This window comes from Aphelocoma coerulescens, chromosome 6, assembly GCF_041296385.1.
Source record: "Aphelocoma coerulescens isolate FSJ_1873_10779 chromosome 6, UR_Acoe_1.0, whole genome shotgun sequence".
NCBI classification, from domain to species: domain Eukaryota; kingdom Metazoa; phylum Chordata; class Aves; order Passeriformes; family Corvidae; genus Aphelocoma; species Aphelocoma coerulescens.
Genome location: NC_091020.1, coordinates 34,412,391 through 34,428,917, shown reverse-complemented (window position 1 = coordinate 34,428,917; position 16,527 = coordinate 34,412,391). Strand labels below are relative to the sequence as shown.

Sequence of the window (16,527 nt, the reverse complement as noted above, 5' to 3'; positions counted from 1 at the left end):
TCAGTGCATAGCTCAGAGCAGCTGGGGCTGCCCCTGGATCCCTGGCAGTGTCCAAGGCCAGGCTGGATGGGGCTTGGAGCAGCCTGGGATAGTGGAAGGTGGAATGGGATGAGATTTCATGTCCCTTCCAACCCCAACCTTTCCATGATTCCATGGAACAAATCTCTGTATGATTAACTCAAAACCACATCCCCAGGGAGGTGACAGGGTGACCTCTTTATTTTGGGGGCTGGTTTGTAACGGGGCATGTTTGTTGAGTGAATCATCTTTGGGATCATTCTAAGAACAAGTTTTCAGTCATCTTGCTGACTGTGGATGTGTTGTGTGGGATAATGTATTTATAGGTTTGGGTTGATAACCTTTCACCAAGTTTGGCTCAAATAAACATTACTGAGTTCGCAGTTTTATAGGCAATCCAAACAATGGATAACTTCAGTATAAATAACTCTGAATTCACTCAGGAATGGCTGAGGGTGGTTCTTTCATAAAAGAAATGACTATAGTCCTACCACCATCAAAAATGCAAAGATCAAATTGCTTCTAAGACTTTAGGGAAAAACATAATATTGAAGATTTTTGGCTAATGGTGACTTCTCTCAGCACTGACCTGCCTTCACATGAGTTTGATGCTGTTTTAGTTAATCTTTTTTAGGCAGAATGATGAAGTGTCTAAACATCCCTGTGTCATCCCAGTGCTGTTTTCTCTTTACCATCAGGATGTTTCTGTTGTCCCACTCTGAGTTCATGCCCTTAGAATACTTTGCCACTCACCTTCCAGGCTTTGGGGATCCAGCTCTGCATGGACAAAAGGCAGAGGGCTGAGTTATGGTAGAAAAATGTTAATATCATAAAGTGAATTTTTTTCATCCTTGGGAGAAGATAGATCATATAAATGAGGCAGTCATTGCTGAGCAGAGAACTTAAAATCTTTCCTTTCCCCAGTACAAAGTGCCAAGCCTTTTTAAGGAAAAGGAAGATGGGAAGTGCTTTGTGGAACTCGGTGGCAGAAATATAATAGCTCTGCGCACCCCTCTTTGAAAAGCTGCAAGTTGGGGTTTTTTTAATGAGTGAAAAAGTAAATTGTATATTATTTTTTACAAGAGAATTAGCTTTTATTTATGTAAAGCAATCAGTGTTTATTATAAGTTAAGCCTTTGGAGAAACGGATTTTAAAAACACAACATTCTCTTGGATTTACAATGAGGGTTAAGTGCTTGGTTTTCACCACAGCTGAATAAAACCTCATCCTTCAAAAAACCTGTTAAATATTCTTCAATTCTTGTAAATATCCCTCATTTCTTATTAAACGTTCTTCAGTTCTGTATAATCCTGTATCATCTTCTCTTTGGCAGCCGCACAGCAGCTGTTGGCTTGCTGTCCCTTGATTAATTCTCTCCCTGTTCCAGGGTGGAATACACCTAGTTTGTTTAGTGAAAGGGAATATAGCTCATATTTAAAAATCCCTTTTAATGCAGTTACAGCATCTTTGCAGATTTAATTAGGTCTCAGCCCCTTCAAAATCACAGAAGTCAAAGGTCCCATCTTACTTGTCCCTGAGGCACCGTTACACAAAGTCCCCAGATGGCGCCGAGTTCCGAGCGATGACTTTACCATACAGGGGCTAATTACTTCTAATCTTACACATTGATGAGGCTGGATTTTATGTCTCTGAGCTACTGGGACTGGAGCTGCCAAATTATCCTCTCCTGTAGCACGAGGGTTGTTTCTCCATGAGAGGGACTCCACGAATGCCAATCCCTTCCCACCAGGCGCTCGCGTTTGAGACCGTAATTATTGCTGGCACACGGCTGCATCCGATGAGCTCCCGCTAATCCACGTTGGGATCTCGGATAAGCTGCTTGGGCCTGGCTCAGTTAAGCCAGGGAAGGGTGAGCAGGGCAGGAGGGGAAGCTGGGAGCTGAGTCCTGGGGGGTTGTGGAAGCTGCAGGTGGACATGGAGCATCCCTGAGCCCAGCCTGGAACATCAGCTCTTTCATTTTGTGAGCAATAACCTGCATCAGATATTTAAAAGAAATGACTCAACGCTTTCCCCTTCTGAGAGGGGGGGAAATGTCTTTGGAGTCTATAATGCATGAAGGTGTTGGAAGCCTAATCTAGTATAAGCTGCCTTCAGCCAGGCCTTTCAGCACCAGGGAAGAGAAATGAATGTCTAAAAAGCAGCAAATAACTCCAATTGCACTCTGATTTCACGGCTATGAGTGCTGGAGGTCAGGAACATAAAGCTGTTTATTTCTCCCCACAAAGCAGAGACTGTTATCGTAACCTGCTGTAGGTGCAGGTATTGCAAACTCCTCCTTCAGGGAAATACTGGATTTTATTACAGCATTACTTCACACCAAATAGGCTCCTTTCTCTGCTTCTTTCTCTACTAATTTTGACCCAGCCTTGGAGTTGTGTCCCAAAAGGAAGGAGGAGTTTTTTCCAGGAATCTGAGAGTGAGGTTAGAGTAATTTGGGGGTAGCATGTACCACATCTTAATCCAGCTCTGCCAATGAGTAACCATGACCCAAAAGCTTTGTTAGGTAAGGAGAGGGTTGGGAAGAATAAGGTTTGGAGCTGGTGGAACTTTTAGTTGTTTGTTTGCAAGGAAATCAATAACACCTTGATTTAGCTACTGCTTTTCAAAAGACAACAGGGAACTAAGCTGGAACTGCTCTCTGGGAGGAAAAAGATAAACCCAAACCACCAAAAAACCCCCAAAACCCAACAAAACCCCCACACCCTCAACCTAGGAAGTCCTGGGAAAATCCTAGTATTATCACAATGCACAGCCAGGAACACCAATGTACACCCAAGGTACAGAAACCTTTTGTGCTCATTTCAGGACTTTATTTAGCTATAAAAAGACCATTATAAATTAGAGAAATCCACCTAATTTTGAGTTAATGAACTTTCCTTAACTGTTGAATGAAGTATATAAATCTAAATTTATAGATTTATCAGCATTACATTTCTGGCCAAGGTGTTAATCCCAACATTCCTCTAACTCAGGCAGTGCTACATTTGAGTAATAAGATGGTTTTTAATCAATGTGACATAGACCAGACATATACTCCAAAATAATACTTTGTTTAGGTTATGAGAAGTATTTTTGCCTTTTTATTTAAAATAAATGACTGACTTGCTGGAATTTTTGGGTTTAGGTTTTTTTTTTTTTTTTACATCATAGGTGAATTTTATCCCACTAAGCACCAAAAAGTGCACACACTTCTGAGTGTGTTTTAAATTTTTTTGCTCTTTTAAAGGGGAAAAATTCTAAGAACCTGGGGTTTAATCTGTTTAAAGAGGACAAAACTTTAACCCAGTGCCCTTGCAGGTATCCCTGCAGGGTTTGTCTCTCCAGTTGGCTGCTGTTGGTTGGATTTAATTGACAGTAAATACTCATGTGGTAAATATTGGCCTTTTTGCCTCAACTCCCTTGAGTAATGCAGTGCTCTCTAGATTAAACCCCTGTGTGTCCACAGCTGTTTAGCATCCCACTGTCCAGATTTCATGGCTGCATTTAGGGAGAGAAAATTCAGGATCACTGAGCTCCATGGTGCAGGGTTTGAAATAAAACTGGCTTATTTTCCTCCTCAGGGTGGGCCAGCTGCTGGAGTGCTCCCAGCACACATTTAAACTTGTCCTAGCAAAGACCAGGCTTTTGTCTGTTTTCCCTTTGGATATAAGAGCCACCAAAGTAACTTTTTGGAGTGGATGTAAAAAAAGGTCCATTACAAAAAAAACAAAAAACAAACAAAAAAAAAACCAAAAAAACCACCCCAAAAAAACCAACAAACAAACCAGACAAAACCACATCTCACCCTTTAAAAAACCCCAAAAACCAACCAAATAAAAAACCCTATCAAACTAAAATTGCAAATTAACCAAAGTAACTGGAACTAATCCACTAGAGAGATCTACCTGAGGCTATTGGTCCAAGAAAATCAGGATAAAAAGAAGATATAGGTGCAGAAAGGAGAAGAAAGGGTGCACTCAGTTTGCTTGAGGGCTGCAGCCATGGGGATTGGCTGTACAGTTTCATATCCCCATTTCCAGCTGCAGCTTTCCCAGAAGAACATTCCACCTGAACTTTCCTACCCTTGACTTTGGGCAGAACATGACCGAGTCACGTCCTGCCTGAGCCTTGGTGTGACCAGCACAGGGCTGGGAGCTCCGAGTGCTCCTTGTTGAGGCTGAAAAGGCTCAGCTGTGTCCTACAGGTCATTTCCCAGCTTCCAGCTGCAGGATTTGATGGCACTTCCATGGTACAGGAAATATCAATAGTGGCCCAAGAGGTTTCTGAAAGTGCATTCAGCAAAGTCTGTGTCCTGTAACTGGTGGCCCTGAAGAGGCATTTGGGATCAATTCTCATCCCAAAGCACCCAGTGGAAAAGCTGGAATTGGGAAGGGCCGGGATTTGGCTGGGGAAGAGTGTGGCTGAGTTATTTAATGGCTTGTGTGCTGGCTCTGGATCAGAGATTGTCGTGGAAAGGAACAACTCCGGGACAAACAAAGTGGTGCTGGTGGCAGCCATCCCCAGCCACCTCATTTGCCTTGGATGGAGAATTGTTTCAGCATTTGGTTGTTCTGAGCTGTTCAGTTATCACTTCACACTGCATTATTGCAGGCATTCTCTGCAGTAAAATCTGGGAGTCTGATGCTGAGTCTGTCACGTTTAGGAAGGTGATGGCTCCAGCAGGGCCTTGCTCTGTGACTTTAAACAGGACAGATGTTGTACAAGATCAAGGTATCACAGTACTGGGGTCAAGCAGCTGTGGCATTATCAGATTGGCCTCCAACACTTCACTTTTCTCCGAGCCCCTCAATTTCCATAATCTTCCTATGAGATTTCCATATTTTTTTAGACAGTGAAAGCAAAAATGTGAAATGGAAAATCCAGGCTGACAAGAAGAAGGCCGTTCCATGAGCAGCAGAGCTGACAGAGCCCATGAGCCCAGACCCAAATATTGTTCCTCACTCCTCCCCATGTCTCCTTTCCCATCCCCTCTTCTATCTGCCCCCTGTGCCTCCTCCTTGCTCCTAGGACAAGGGATGTGCCCTGCCTGACTGGGAAATGTGTCCATGGATCAAACAGGGATGACCTGGTGATCTTCTGTCCCTGGTAGCCTTTCATTCCCACAAAACCATTGATTTTTGTGGTCAGCTTGTTGGGAGATCAGCTATCGACCCTGCTGTCAAGTTGCTTGAAAGAGGTCCCAACCTCAAAAGCCCCAGGCTGGATGTAAAGAAGGATAGGGCATAAATCAAATTCCTTTTGGAAATCAGGCTAAAAATGTGATCCAAGTAAAGAGCACAGTGCAAAAGGGTTGTGCTTTATTTTTGTTGGTTGGGTTTTTTTTTTCCTTACTTGTAGATACAGTAGATAAAAATTAGGAAAAAACCAGGACTTCTAAACCACAGGGACAACTTTTTTGCAGGGAAATTTCTGTCAAGCCCAGGAGAACATGGCCCTTTAAGTTTGTTCCTATGCCACTCTTAGTGATGTCGTAATTAAAATATAAAGGTATATGAATTACTTTATTCGTGGAAGTGGCTCTTAAAGGACAACTATTACTAGCAATAACTATTCACATATTGAAATATTTTTCTGTTTGGCCTGGCGTTGAATTTCTTGGGGGGTGCGTGTGTGTTTTACAAGCACAGCCTTGGAGAACGAGGAATTACAGGAAAACGTGTTTTCTCATCCATCTGTTGCAGCTCTGATGTTGAATGCAATTATTGTTGAATGCAATAATTTGGGATCTGAGCTGAGTTTTGCACAAGAACTGGAATACACAAACAGCCACCAGGTTTGGGTGGTTGCTAGGCAGCAGCTGATGGCTCCTTGGAAAAGCAGCCACGGCTGCCTGGGCTGGGTGCTGACAGCCCCAGCCTTGCTCCTTCTCATCCAGGTGACATCCACAGCCAAAAGAAAGCTGGAGAGAACTCCCCATTTCATCCCAAAAAGCTGCCAGAAGTTAGGGGTTTGAGGGGTTTAACATTTAATCAGCGATTCCAGGCTTTTCTGCACTATTTCAGAGCTAAAACCCTGAGTGATTAAAAAAGACAAGAGAAAAGGTGATGGCCAATTGTCTTCTGCTGAATCTGGTGATAGCACCAACAGCCACCAGGTTTTATGGTCATATGACAACATTTCTTATTTAATCTCTATTATTTAATCTCTATTATTTAATCTCTCTCTGTATTTCTCCACCTGTTGCAATGGAACCCAAAAAAGGGCAATTTCAAGATCAAGCAAAGCGTGGGTGTGTAGTAAAAGCACGTTGTGAATAGAGGTTTGTTTTTCTGCTTTCCCTTCTGAAGGCAAATTCAGGTAATAATTCAACAACCAAAAAGTTTTATCTGATGGAATAACTGCAAAGTTCAGCTGTGTGAAGAGCTGTTAGATTTAGAATAGAGGCAAGTCCGTGGTAACGGAAATAAATTAGAGGGAGCTGCAAAATATTCTTAAATTATACAAAATAAAACTATTTGTGATCACGCCAGCGACTTAGAAACTGAACTTTTGAGGCCTCATAGTTATTTAAATCTTGGCTATTGTGGTTTTATCCTGTGAAAGCTGATTTTTTTTATCTTGGTTTTAGCCTCCTGCATCCCCTATTCTCAAGCAGTTTGTGATGGCTGTAATCACAGCAGTTAATGTGAAAGACTTCTCAGAAAGAAAGAATAATCCCAAGTATTACACAAAAAATGAGTGCTTCTATTGTACAAAAGTAACATGAAAAGTCTGTATTAAATGTGGCATGGCTGGAGCTCCAGCAAGTTTTGTTTTGTTTTGTTGTACAAATCTTTCAGTGTCAAATTGGGCTCGTGAACATCCCGTTTCTTTGTTTTGGAAACCAAATAGGAGGGATAGAGGTGTGGGCTGGAATCACTCCTTTGATGCCTCCACAAAGACATCTGTACCCACGGCACACATCATTTTCTGGAGTCACTGCTGTATTAAGAGTATTAAAAGGAAAAAAAAAAATCAATAAATACCATTGTTAAGCCAAAGCATCCCGAAAAAATCCCTGCAGCAGGATATATACTGAGCCATAAAAGGCGTAACAGGCGGTGCATTTGTCCTCTCTGAGTTTCTTCTCTTTCAAAAGCAGGTAAATGTAAGAAATACTGAATTGGGAGGCCACGCAAAAACCTCGAGCTCTTATTATGCACAAGCAGCTCTGGGCAATTGTGTACATTTTGTAATTGCTACCAGTTCTGAGCAACACGGGTGGAATTTTTATTTACAGACTCCATTTGTGCCATCAAATTCTCTGCATGTTATGACCTTTACATAAATACTCATAATAACACTAAAATAACTCTTCATAAATATAGTTTTTTGGCTGCAGAGCTGCTTTGCCTTTGTTTGCTTATACGTTGTGCTTGTCATGTTTACAGTCACTTAGGAATTTTCTGGCTGGCTCAAGCATTCCTGAACTTCCAGAAATGGATGTGGTCCCTAAAATGGGGGTGTCTTAATGCCATGTTGTGAAGGGGACTCTGAGAGGGGCGAAGGAACTCTTCCATCAGCTCTTTATGGAATGTTCCTGTTAATTACACCTTTATTTTGAGAGGATATTGGGTGTTCAGCAGTCAATAAACCAAATAATGTGGCAGTAGGTACTAATGAATCTCTGTGTGAGGCTCTGAACCAGGAATTGTCTTCAGAATTCCTTAAAATTAGGCATTGATGTTGCTTGGACTCGCCTCCTTTCTTTGTCTCTATCTCCTGGTTCCTTTCTTTTCTCTACAAACCTCTGGCACATCCGGTGTTCATGTTGAAATATTGAATATGTTTATTCATATTTATTTGGCCTAACCCAAAAGTCAGTGCTACAAATTTCTTACATGAAACAGCCTCAATGAGTGCTTTGCTTTTGGTTTTTCCTCTCTCCTGCCTCCCATGCCAGGCCAGTGACACTTCCAGAGCCTCTCAGCCCCTCACCTCCAGCTGATTCCCACTGATCCTCCTGTTCCCACACGGTCCCAAATGTCACCTCCAGGGCAAAACCCCTTCCTGGAATTCCTGACCCCACTCAAGGGCTTGCTTAAAGAAATAGCAGCAGTTTTCCAAAGGAATAAAATAAAATTGTCACCAAACAGGAACTTTGGCAAGAAACCAAAGGCATCACATCCCTTGGTGTGAGCAGAGGGCACTTCATACAGGAATCTGAATTTTCCAGGATTTCCTAGAGAGGATTCCTTCTCTCAGGAGGAGAGTTTGGGGGTGTTTTTTGTTGTTCATGCACAATCTCTCACTGCTTTGACAAATCCTCTTAGAAAAATGTGTCCAAATTATAGAAATGTGTCTGTGTCCCAGAATCATGGTGAGATGTGTGGACAACATTGGATTGCCCAACAGCACATGACTGAAAATTAAAACAACAAGAAGGGAAAAAGAAAAAAGAAAGAAAACTTGGAGGACAAAGGGAAAAGGGAGAAAGTGAAGAATTTTCTTCATTTTGTCTCTGTGTGTGATGGATGTGCTGGGGGTGATTCCTCTCTTTATATTATTAAGGGAAGATAAAGAATAATATCAGTGCTTAATGAAAACACCATTTTTTTTCTCTTATGCATGGGTTTGAAAATATAATTCCTGTGCTCTTTCTAGCCCCCTGATGAGCACCTTGCTTCTAATGGCACGGATAATGAGAGATTTATGACTTGTGGCTCTTTGATAGCAGACCAGGACTCATTTGTCCCTTCCATGGTGGATCCTGTAATCATCTCTGCAGGCAGCCAGCACAGCCCCAAGGTGTGCAAGCAGGGAGAGATAATTCACTTATCAAATCTCACTTGTAACAGAAGAAAATCCATCCTGACATCTTAAAAAAAACCCCATTTTTTCTATTTTGTTTACACAATGAATCCTGTTCAGGCTGAAATTATTTCAGGCTGTTAGGCTCGCTCTGATTTGAAAGCCTTCCCCACAAAGCAGCCTTAAAACACCATCATTTGGTGCCACTGTGTTTAAGTGCTTTCTTTTGTGGCAAAGTGCTTGTTTGTGTTGGTTTGGCTTTTTCATGACAAGAAAGGTTTGAAGTAAAGAGCTGGCAGCTGCTTTGCCCTCCTTTGAGCCCACATTGTTGTTTGACCCCTGTTGTCACCATGTGCAGGCGACTTTTGTAAGTGCAGCAAAGATGCTCTAGGAGGACTGAGGGACTGTCCCTCTGTCATCCTCCCTTGATGAGCAGGTCCTGTGTGGTTTTTAGGTGTGTCCCAGCTCTCAGGATGGCACCCTGTGCTCCTTAAACATCCTGGTGAAAATTTCTGCCCGGCCTTACGCCAAGGTTGCTGAAATCCTGCAGAGATTGTTAACGTAACCCCTCCCCTCTCCCTTGAATTTAACATCACTTCTGGAGGCTCAGGAGAATGTCCGTGAAGGACAACAAGAGAAGCTGTGGCTGCCCCTGGATCATTGGAAGTGTCCAAGGCCAGATTGGATGGGGCTTGGAGCAACCTGGGACAGTGGAAGGTGTCCCTGCCCATGGCAGGGGTTGGAACAAGATGATCTTGAGGTCCCTTCCAACCCAAACCATTCCCTGTGCCTGTGCCGAGGCTTTTGGAGATGCATCACTCTCTCCACTAATGACTAAACACAACATTTTTTGGTAAATTCCCTATAAGTCAATGTAATATCAGCAAGGACTCTGATAAACGGTGGAATTTTCAGCATTCCTGTCTCTCCTTTTAATAGCAGGAATGTGAACTTTACCTTCACTGCTCAGTCTTATTTTAGATGACACCAGGCTCTGCAGTTCTATGATATCCTTCCTTTATGACACATGGAGACCAGAAGACGTGGGTTTGGTTCCAGTGTTCATTCCAGCTTGGCTTTCATCTCCGACGTATCCGTAATGTCCGGATGGTTTTTCTGGATGACTCAGATCTGAGGGAGCAAATGCTGATCTCTCCCAGCCCTTACTGAGAAAGGAGAGTGATGAATCTTTCATGATAACACTTCTTTTCCTCAAGGCTTCTGCAGGTATTTGAATTAAAAAAGCCACAAGGAAATTTAAACATTTTTAATGTTTTAAACAGAATCGAGTATGAATTACTTCCTCCAGTGAGAATAATACATAGAAGGAAGAAAAGGCCTTAAAAAAAAAATGTTTAAGTGAGACCCTGTGTTAGCAGTGATGGCTCTGATGCCTGACCCTGCAGCCAAGCCATCAGTGTCCTTTAGCTCCCAGGTGCTAAGCAGGGAATTTGGGGAATTTTTGAGCGCTGTAGGGATCCTGGCTGCCATGGACATGGGAGGAAGCCCAACTCCCCTCACCGGTCTCGTGGATGTTGGGCAAAGATCAACAAAAAAGATAATTTTGTTTGTAAAGTGGAGAAGTTTTCCTCTTTTTATACCAGTCTGTGTTCTGCAGTGCTGTTTTATGGCGTTTTCAGGGAAGCACTGGAGGTCCCTGGAAGTTCAGAGGAGTTCACTATGAGGTGATGCTGGTGGCTCAGAGGGGACAGGGGATGTGGCCAGTGCAGAGCGAGCAGGGCTTGGAGCAGAGCAGGGGAGACCAGAAGTGCTGACACACATTTGAGATTTGTCAGAGTATGAACAGTGAGTGACTAAAATATGCAACTTTGCTGACAAAAACGGGGGATGAGGCCAGGGCCAGTGGTCTAAAGTCATTCCAGCTCTGTCTGGTGTCAATCATACAATGCTTGAAGTTGGAAAAGCTCTCTAAGATCATTGAGTCCACCCATTCCCCCTGCACTGCCAAGGTCACCCCTAACCCACATCCCCAAGTGCCACATCCAGAAGATTTCTGAACGCTTCCAGGGATGGTGATACTGCTGCTTCCCCAGGCAGCCTGTTCCCATTCTTGAAAACCCTTTTGGTGGAGAAATTTGCCCCAATATCCAACCTAAACCTCCCCTGGCACACCTTGATGCCATTCCCTCTCTCCTGTCCCTGTTCCCTGGGAGCAGAGCCCGACCCCCCCGGCTGCCCCCTCCTGTCAGGGACTTGTGCAGAGCCACAAGGTCCCCCCTGAGCCTCCTTTGCTCCAGCCTGAGCCCCTTTCCCAGCTCCCTCAGCCGCTCCTGGGGCTCCAGCCCCTTTCCAGCTCCGTTCCCTGCCCTGGACGTGCTCCAGCCCCTCCATGTCTTTCTCACAGCTGGTTCACCATCAAACAGTGTCCCCCAACCTGGCATGTGTGTAGCAAAGACCTGGACCACTGGGAAACCAGCATTTTCCATGTCTTTTATGTGAGTCCCAAATTTTGCACAAAACCTAAGCTGGCTCCGTGTGGGGCTGTTCCGGGCCTGCCAAACATTCCCGGGCCGCGATTCCTCAGCAGCACCCTCACCTTTGCCATCGGTCTGGGCTTCAGCAGCTGATTTACGAGTCCATCTTTTCTGAATCATTATCTGAGGCGGCTGCCAGTTGGCCCAAGGCAGGATCCAAGCACTCGAGGCTGGGGGAATCAGTTCCAGCTGCATTCCGTAATTAGGAAAACCCTGGGCTGTAGCCGGATGTCCAGATGCCTTGCCAAGGAGCGTAGCATTTGCTTCAACAAACAGGATTTGTGAGGGGAAAAATTAAAAAGAGTGAAGATGACATAGGACAGAGGTCATGTGCCAGCAGTCGCTCCTCTGTTCCTCATGGCATCTCCCATTTTTAAGCTGGAGAGCTGGATGGTGGTGGGAAGGCCTGGGGAGGTTAAACCAATCCTCGGGATTTCAACTTGGAGAGAAATAAGTTTCTCCTGCTCCCCACAGAGGTGGAAAGTACTTGAAATGCCATTTCTTTCATGCTTTTGCATGAGGGGAAAAGTGAACTTTGCATTCTGTTGTGTAACAAGGGTTCCAGCACAATGTGTTTTGTCAGCAATGAGAATTTGAATACTCGCTGTGTGACACATCTCAGCTGAAGCCTGTACTGCCTTCATTACAAACACAGGTTCAAGCTCTTTTCAAAGGTTTGGGGGTTTTTTTTTGGTTTTTTTTTGCTTGTTCTCTCAACATGAATTAACAAACGCGAAGCTTCCAGCAATGGATTTAATAACACCATGATAAATGCCAGTGCCTTTGCCACCAATGCCATTTAATCTGTCTCAGCAAATACATTCAAGGACTGGCCAAAAGTCTGAGTGGTTTCCAGCTATAGGATTCCTATAGCAATATGAGAATGTCCTTGCACAGCATAGGGTACAAAAGACAATGCAAAACTCCACTGTGGAGAATTTAGCAAAGAATATAAGTATTTCCTTTTCTTCTTCTCACCTCAATTCTTCTTGTCTCTCCTGCTCCAGAAACAGCTACTTTTTAAAGTTAGGCAAGAATTTACCAGTCTATTTCCAGGGGTCTGTGGAAAATTGGAGGGTTCTACCCACAGATTATTGCTAATCACAGGAGGTTCCTTGGATAAGAATAATTTACCTGTTATGTGTAACCTGCAGTGTGGACTTTGACAACTTGTTCTTTGGCCCTGTAGTCCTCAGTCTTTCTCTGGTGCTGGAAAAGCATCTGAATGAATTTCATGGAAGAAGAAGCCTGTTGGATCTGATTTATCCCCGGTCAGCCTCTGGATTCCCTTGTGCACTGGTTGACATTCACAAGTTGATGATCTCCCGTTGTAGTTTCTTGCTTGATCTGAGACAACTGTGGGGTTCTTACTCCAAAGCATTTCAGGAAAATATCGATAAATTAGTGGAAGCTGTTGCTTTAATTACATAGGGATTTTTTATCAAATTTCTATTAATGTCTCACTCAACCCAAGAATTTCTTCTTTATCCCCCTCTGTAAGTTATTCCCTATTTAGTTGTTTTAAGAAATAAATAATACAGCACACGTGGCTACTCTTCGTCATGAAAGTGCCCACGTGTAACTCACCACAGCACTGACACACTGAAAATAACCTTTCCATGAGGCTTCCCCAGCAGCAGAGAAGGATTTTGTCCTTTGGTTTTGTCCTCCTCACTGTGCTCCACGACAGGGTGAGGAGCTGGCTCCGAGGGCATCTCACCTGTGTTTGGTGCCAGCAGTTTCCAGTGCTAGACCAGGTTCCCTGCCTTTGCACTCATTGCAACCCAGCATTATTCCTTTGCCAAAAACCATGGAGTGGGCCCTCTGCTCTGGCTATTTTCTGGATTCTCTGTTTTTCCCACACTGTGGCTAATGTTTGCTCTGTGGCTCTGGACTCTCTGTTGCTCAATGACAAAAACAAATCTCTTCCTTCATGCCAGCTATGGATGTACGCTGTGGCATTGGCATCTTGGAGTTATGCTAAGGAAGTGTTAAAGTATATTTTAGTGTATTTTATTAAAACAAAAAGCTCTTCAAACATCCTCTAAATGTTGCGGTGGGAACAAAGATTTCTTGAGGGATAGAACTGATATCTCCCTCCTCTTCCCCTTCACCCAAAGAGATGAATTCTGTTGTGGTGGGCATGCTTTAATAAACAGTTCCTAAAGGGGAGCTGATTTATATTCCTGTGTTGATATAATGCAACACACAAACTGAAATTCTGCTTAGCAAAAAATTTTCTCCTGTGGCAGCCTGCCTGGGTGGAAGAAAAATAATACAAAAGGTCTTACCAGTGGTGTGACATGTTGCTGTAAAACAACAGCCAGGAACGTCAAGAGATTTCAGTCCAAATGGAGAACTTCTGAAAATTAATTTTGGATGCTTAATACAAACTAGAAAGTAACGTAATTTCTGGCAAAGCAGTTGACAGCAGACGTAATGCATCAGTGCAATAGCCCAGACTGTGTTAAATGGAAATTAGCTCGATGTAAAAACTGCAGAGAGAGAATAGTGCTCGCACAAAACAACCCCTGACAAAAGCAGAGGTTGAGGTGCTGGTGGAACAGTTATCACTGAACTAGGAATGTTGTGATGTAATAGAATTTGTGGACGTGGTTTGGATTCACTGCAGCTCTTTAAACGGGAAGGTGACTTAGTGCCAGTGAAATCCAGCTCGTTGCTGGGCTGTCTCTGCTCCCCATTCTGCACTGAGCACAAAAGGGGCATTTGTTGAAATCCACATTTCCCGGCTTCCCCGGTCCCTCCACAGTCGTGCCTGAAACCATGGAAATCAAAATCAGAGATGGTGAAACTTTGGATCAGCCCTGGACACAGTATGGGACTGTCAAAATCCTTGCAACAGGATCCAGAGGGTTTCAAGTGCCTCTTCTGTGGAGGGGGAGAAACAGATCCCAGGGCAATCAGATCATTTCCAGGACTCTTTCCCTCCTGCTGCACTCCATTTAAAAGCACATTTTCTGACTCATCTCCTCCAGAACACTGAAAATAATGTTCCTTCCTCTGTCTTTTTCCCCAGGGGTGACACAAAAGCACTGGGGCTCTGATGGTCAGAGGACATGCACAGGCCTTCGGCGGGAGAGTGGTGCGTGGGGAAGATTGAGCCCTACCAAGGTAAAATAAATACATTCTGTTGGGAGAGCAGTCAGAAGAATGCAAGAAGGTTTAAAAAACAATCACTGATTGCTGAGCAGTATATTTGGACTTGGTTTTGTTTAGCTAAGCTTAGCTTAGGCAGCAGAAAAGCCAAATAAAATGGTGGCTAAGTGTCGTGATTCTGCGTGCTCTTGGTGAGGGGGAAAAGATTGCATGTTTTGTTGGGAAAAGAAGTTGTAAAAAACCCCCCACGAGACTAAATCAAGCAGTATCCCAAACATCAGTACACTCTGCCTGACATGTCCTCGAGATAAAGCCTGAGGTTTTCAGCTCACCACAATTACTTTGTGTGTGTGTTTTTTTCACAAGATGCAGTGAAGCTTGAAAGCTCCCAACGAGCACAGGATGAGCTGGGCAAACCTTAAAGATCCATTTCTTTGCTAAAGATTGAGAGGACGAAGTAATACATATATTCAAGCAGAAAAAGGAGAAGTAAATTATTTAAAATATTGGTGCACGAGTTTGTAGCTAATCAGGAGCATTTCTGACATGCCTTTGGACTCTTGCAGGATGTCTCCATCTGTGCAGCCCTCAACAAAAGAAAAAAATGTCAAATTAACTACTGGAGCATGAGAGATGCATCCAAAATAAAGTCTCTCAAGGAACATTCTTCTTTGGTGCCTTGTGGAAATCTGGGGGAAGTTGAGAGTTTTGGAAGGCATGCAAAGGTCTTAAACCTGTAGGTAGAAGTAAATGGAGTGAAGAAAATATGAGGCAAATGTTGTTACAAAACATGAAAGAAACAGAGGAGGAAGAAAATGCTTTCCCTGGGGCTGTGAAATTATTGAATTGTCAAAACCACAGGCAGCTGGCTTAAAGAGTTGATAAAATGTATCTGGCATTTCACCTCGTTAATAAACTCTTGATCTGCCTCTGCCCATTTGGGTTCCCAGTAGGCTCCTTCCCAAGAGATACAAAGGAACTGTTTCTGGTGGTGTTTTCCTGCATGGAGGAGGAACACAAGGATGGTTTCATAGGAGCTCAGAATCATGGAGTGGTTTGAGTTGGAAGGGTCCTTAAAGATCATCTCCCCATGGGCTTCGGTGCAGTGTCACCCAAGCTCTGAGAAGGGTGACCATGGCACCAGGGAGGTCACAATGCTGTCACTCTCTCCCTGGGGGAAGAACAAGATTGGGTTTTATGAAGCTCTTGTTGAATCCTGGCATTGATTATCGCTTCATAGACACCCAGATGGGACTGGGGTCTCTCCTCCTCCCAACAAGCAGGAGTCAGTGGCACCTAGACATGGAATGAGCTTTCCCTGGGAAGCTCTAATCCTCAGATTCTGCACGCCAGTTCAGTGTTGGGTTTGGGATTTCTTGTATTTCTATTAGGATCAAGAGATCTGGGAACACAGGGCAGGAGCAATCTAATCAGCCAATTTACAGCAGCAGTGAGATTAGGCCAGATGCTTTATTGCATGGGACTTACGTGCCCAGCTGGGTGGATAATAATAGCAGGAGGCTTTAAACTCGGGTTTACTCTTTGTCAGAGAGCTGGAACTTAAGAGCACCTCCTTTGTCACCTCGAGGGAAGTAAGGTGTGGTCTATCAAGATGGATGTTTCCTGACATGGATGGAAAAATTAATCTGGCCCACTGTCAGTCTCTGGGCCACTGTCAATCAATCTTGGACATATGTGTTTGTACATCATTGGCAGGTGTCACCAAGGAATCATAAGAAAGAGGGGACTAATTAATTAAAATAGTACCCAGAGCCCTTGTGGGTAACTGTATCACTTTTCTGGGAGAAGATTTTTCATGCCTATAACTGGTGAGGTTGTAGAGCTGTCATGCCCCTGGTGCCCCCATGTCCTCTGCAGCATGTGATGTTACAGGCCAGTGATCCATAATAGACTTAAATGCATTTTAAATTCCAGCAGATCGTGGTGAAAGAGGAGTTTATAGTCTGAAACTGGCAACTGTCTTTGCCATGCCCACTTTTAAACACCCACCAATCCCATCCGTGGGGATGGGTTAAATACTCACAGTAATACTATGGAATACAGGTTTTAAATTTTAATATTTTTTCCTTCACCAGAGTGATAAAGTTTTCATTGAGGCCTCCCAGACTATTCAGAGCTCATTTC

General features: G+C 43.7%; 1 protein-coding gene across 1 annotated transcript in view; it reads left to right on the top strand.

The window, feature by feature from the left end:
* Positions 1 to 16,527, top strand: part of C6H10orf90 (chromosome 6 C10orf90 homolog) — a 58,192-nt gene that overhangs the window by 12,931 nt on the left and 28,734 nt on the right. The window contains exon 2 of the mRNA XM_069020258.1: positions 14,303 to 14,397. Within this exon, the coding sequence (XP_068876359.1) occupies positions 14,303 to 14,397 (95 nt within the window). The remainder of the gene's footprint in view (positions 1 to 14,302; positions 14,398 to 16,527) is intronic.